Source organism: Propithecus coquereli, unplaced genomic scaffold (genome assembly GCF_000956105.1).
Source record: "Propithecus coquereli isolate 6110/MARCELLA unplaced genomic scaffold, Pcoq_1.0 Scaffold37, whole genome shotgun sequence".
NCBI classification, from domain to species: domain Eukaryota; kingdom Metazoa; phylum Chordata; class Mammalia; order Primates; family Indriidae; genus Propithecus; species Propithecus coquereli.
In genome coordinates this window covers 8,301,131-8,305,750 of record NW_012149396.1, presented here as the reverse complement: position 1 = coordinate 8,305,750, position 4,620 = coordinate 8,301,131, and the positions used below count along the sequence as shown (strand labels likewise).

The 4,620-nt window shown below is 39.2% G+C and overlaps 1 protein-coding gene across 1 annotated transcript in view; it reads left to right on the top strand.

The window, feature by feature from the left end:
- The window catches only part of CCBE1 (collagen and calcium binding EGF domains 1), a 238,740-nt gene that overhangs the window by 208,858 nt on the left and 25,262 nt on the right, over positions 1-4,620 (top strand). Inside the window, exon 3 of the mRNA XM_012651743.1 lies at positions 2,976-3,028. Within this exon, the coding sequence (XP_012507197.1) occupies positions 2,976-3,028 (53 nt within the window). The remainder of the gene's footprint in view (positions 1-2,975; positions 3,029-4,620) is intronic.

Here is a 4,620-nt window from a genome sequence, read left to right as displayed (position 1 = left end):
GTAAGTATTCTTCACATATTGCAAAAAAAAAAAAAAAAAAAATGTGAAATCTGAAACACTTCTGGTCCCAAGCATTTTGGGTATGGGATACTCAACCTGTAATCTATTTAGACTATACTAATTTGAAAGAGTAGAAAATGAGGGTAGTAAGTTATGTTTTATGAAAATGTGATGGAAAATATAGATTTAAGTGTGTCAAAATTCTTAGAAGGCCTTATCTAACCTGGTTGAGGGTTCTGACCATTTGATGGTCACAGATAACGCCTAGTTTTCCAAATCAGTGGTTTGGGCGACTTTCTCTGGTACAGCATACAAATGGTGTGTTCCCATGGGTGATTGACAGGCTGCAGGTGATGAGGAGTTTCCAGCTGGTAGACTGTATTTAGCTGAGTTTCTCTGCTTCCTAGAGAGCATGCCCAAACACAGAAGAGAGAGAATGATGTTTCAATAGGAATAACCTTGAATCTGATTCTTTTTTTCCAAAATATCTTGGGGTATATTCTTGAGATTTGCAGATTCACTAAACCCTAGTTAATTCTAGGCCTCGCATGTATGATTTGAAAGTGGCGATGGGAAGTTCGTAGGGAATTCAGCTGGGAGAGAAGGGAAAAAGTAATAAACAGAAGCAGGAGACCTGGAGAGACAGAAGGAGTGTTACCTCCAGTGGAAATGTCAATATTGTACTGTTTTATATAACACATAGAAACTTTGTAACCATATAGATCCATCTACCCCTGCGCCATTTTTTCGTACAGTTGTCAGATTTACTGCATCTACGTGCATTGTAAGCCTTGCAAGACAATGCTTTCATGTTTGCTTTAAAAAAATTAAGAGCAAAAAAAAAAGTCTTTTGTATGTGACTAGATATTTATCATTTATGACACTCTTCGTTCCTTCCTAAAGATTCATGTTTCCCTCTGGAGTCATTTCCCTTTGGCCTTAAGAACTCCTTTGAGCATGTTTTGTATAGTACAGGTCTGCTGGCAATGAATTCTTAGTTTTCTTTTATCCGAAATGTCTTTATTTCACCTTTATTCTTGAAGGATGTTTTTGCTGGCTATAGGCTTCTGGGTTGAATGGGTTTGCTTTCTTAGCACTTAAAAGGTGCCACACCATTTTGTCTTCTGGTTACTGTAGTCTTTCAATGAGAAGTTCTTGGTCATTAAAATCATCCTTTCCCCACATGTAATGTGTAATTTTTCTCTGCTTACAGGATTTTCTTTGGTTTTCAACAGTGTGACTGTGATGTCTCTAGGCATTTTGTCTATGTGGGTATTTAACCTGTTTGGGGTTTGCTACACTTGTTTAATCAGTAAATTTGTGTCTTTCACTAAATTGGGAAGTTTTCAGCCATTCTTTGTTCAAATATATTTTTCTACTCCATTCATCGTCTCCTTCTGAAACTCCAAATACCATACCTACATCTTTGATAATTGGCCCACAGGTCCCTGAGTCTTTGTTCATTTTGTCTTTTTTCCTCCCTCTTCTTCAGATTGGATAATTTCCACTGATGTATTTTCAGATTCACCAGTTCTTTCTTGCACTCTCCTCATCCTCTCTCCATTCTTCTGTTAATCACATCCAGCAGGTTTTAAAAATTTTTTAGATATGTCTTTTAATTCTAGAATTTCCATTTTGTTCTTTTAATAGTTTCGCCACTGAAATTCATTACAGGTGTATTTTCCTTTATGTCACTGACCATAGTTAAGTAGCTACTTTAAAGTCTGATAATTCCAACATGTGAGTTATCTTGGAGTGTGACCACTGGTTATCCTGTTTCCTGAGAACGGGTTGCATTTGTGTATGTTATGTTGTGGAGACCCTGCATCTTGCTGTATTCGTTCAGAGTGGGGATGTTTTCTTTCCAGCAGGCGATTAAGTTGGTTACACTAGAAGTGGTGACAGGGGCAGCTCAAGCCCCACTCCAGCCCCTTTTGTCCTTAGCTGAGTGCTTTGGGTCTGCTCCTTCCTTTCCAAGTTGCCCCCTCAATTTCTCATGGTCGGGGTTGCCCAGACTTTGTCCTCTGCTCAGGCCAAAAAAATACTGATTTTCTGTCAGAGTTTTAGCTCCCCCACAACACATGGCTACTATGATCTGCTTTCTCGCTGAAGCCCTAAGAGCAGAACACTTACCCTGTATCAGTCCCTTGTTCAAAATTTCAGCTCTTCTCCCAGATCTGCCTGCTTTTATTCCCTCTCTGGAGCCTTCGAGCAGCTCTTTTCTGCTGTTTTGTCCGGAGTATATAGTTGACATCTGCAGGAATCTCAGTCTGTTAGGAGTTAAGACCCCAACACCAGGCGTAATCCCTCCAGTGGAGGTTTGAATTTTGAACCGATGGCACCATTTCTCTACCTCAGGTGGAATCTTGAATATTTATGTTAGAAATTGCCTGTTTGCTGTTTTTTAAAGTCAGATCATTTAGGTACCTTTCAGTCCCTTATATGATATAGGTATTAAAAAAAAAAATCACTCAAATGGGCATCAGAATGCCTGGGTCCCAGTCTTGATAACAGTTTGCTACCTAATTATTATAATTAGCAATCATTACATTATAATTAGCCCATTATTATAGTTGCTATAATTAATAAGTCATGTCACTTCTTGGCCTGTGGATCGAGGGCCCCAGCCAGCCTTACATGCCCTTGTCCTGTTTACATTCTATAGTCCTTTAATTACTTAATATCAGTATCTTGACGTCTCAGAGTTAGTTAATTTGCTTCATAGAATTCAAAGAGATTTCCTGTATTATGTGGCAGAAAGGATATCCTGGTGTTTGAAGATACATAGTCACGTATTATGGATGATATTTTTCCTTTTAATCTCAGATTGTCTTAAAAATACTCCACCCCTACTTTGCTTTATGCCTTAGTTTTTCCTAGGCACAAGGTGTTTCATTCAAAAATAATAACTGAAAAGAATTTTATTTTTAACTTAACACCACATTTAAAATGTTTTTTGTTTGTTTGCCTCTTAGGAAAAAGTGCTGCAAAGGGTATAAATTTGTTCTTGGACAATGTATCCCAGAAGGTATGTAACATAAAAAATGATATCTCACTTTATTCACAAATGTTAGAAGTCTATAATGTCTAGATGTACACGGCATGTACATGTGTTATCTGTGTGTAAAATTCTATTTTCTGGCATTAAATTCTTATGCCAATTTCATTAAATGTAGCATGCTCAGTCTACATCATTACATGGTGTGTGCATGCACATTGAGTTATTCTTATATAGTATTTCATGCTTTATGATTAGTAAGCTATAATTCCCTAGGTAGCATTTCATATACAATTTACAACACAACCCTCCTCCCTCACCTCTCTACCTGCCTTCTCTGCCTGCTCTTCATGTGCTAAGCTTTCAGCCCCTTTATGTAACCATCAGCAAACACTACCTAAATGCTCAGCCCAGCTCTGAAGGTACAGAGCGATGTGAGACGTGGACCCAGCCCTCAGGGTGCATGCACACTCGAATTGAGACAGGATGTGGATCCTATGGAATCAAATAGTCCTGGATTTTAATCATGTTTCCACGTCCTACTAGCTGTGACCTTGGAAAAAGTTCTTACAGGCAAGTGTTAGTACATATGGTTGCTCTAAGATTTTTGCTACATGTCAAGTACTTGGAACAGAGGCTGGTTCTTATCAAGTACTTGATAAATGGTGGCTGTTGTTATTGCTGCTGCTGTTATTAATAATAACTGCAGTATGTGCAGTAGAGACATTCAGTGAAGCAAGTGTTCAGAGGGGACACACAGCACAGAGGACCAGGGCCATCAGAGGTGGTGTCAGACACGAGGGCAGACTTGAGTCCAGATTATCAAGAAAGGATGCTGAAAAGTAGAAAGAAGAGTGCTGCAGAGGGTTCTGGACAGAGCACCGACACAGAAAGCACTAAAGACAGTTTGAAGATCATGGCATTGCTGTGCTCAGGGCCACCGTGGGGTTGGGAGAGATGGGTGGGAAATGTGAAATAGTTTTCTTCACTCTTGTCTAAGAAGCCAAGTCTCTGCAGAGAATCTGGAGTCCAGACAAGCTAATTCTATTGCATTATCTCATAGAGCACAATTTTTTTATCAGTCAGAAATAGATGAGTCCCTCCTGCTTATTGTTCTGTTTGGTAGAAGGATGGGAGAGTTCATTGAAGCATAGCTGTGACCTTTGAGAAAGCTGCCATAGGAAGGCAGGTTAGAAAATCACCCCACACATGTTTGTTGATGTGGGCTTGGGTCTGTCTTAAGCCAAATTTCTCTCTGCCAGCCTGCTCCATTGGTTATTGCATGGTAGAAATAACCACAAAAGTCAAAATAACTGCATTCTTTTATAGGCAGCTTTTCTCAGTCACCAGCCGTGTCCTTTTTATTGCAGTTTGGCAGATACTAAAGAAAATCAGGTTTAGGTCAATCATGCAAGATCCTAACTAAAGACCTTGTCTGACCTAATTTAAAGCACACAGCATGGATACCACATACTTAGAATTTCTTTAAATGTTAGGTATTGTGGTTTCAAATGTCTAGGCCCAAAACTAGTCTTCCTCTCCCTATGGTGAGACTACAGCAGCTGTAATTAACATAACCTAGAACTGAGTATTTTCAGGAAATGTGATCACAAGTGCTGGGC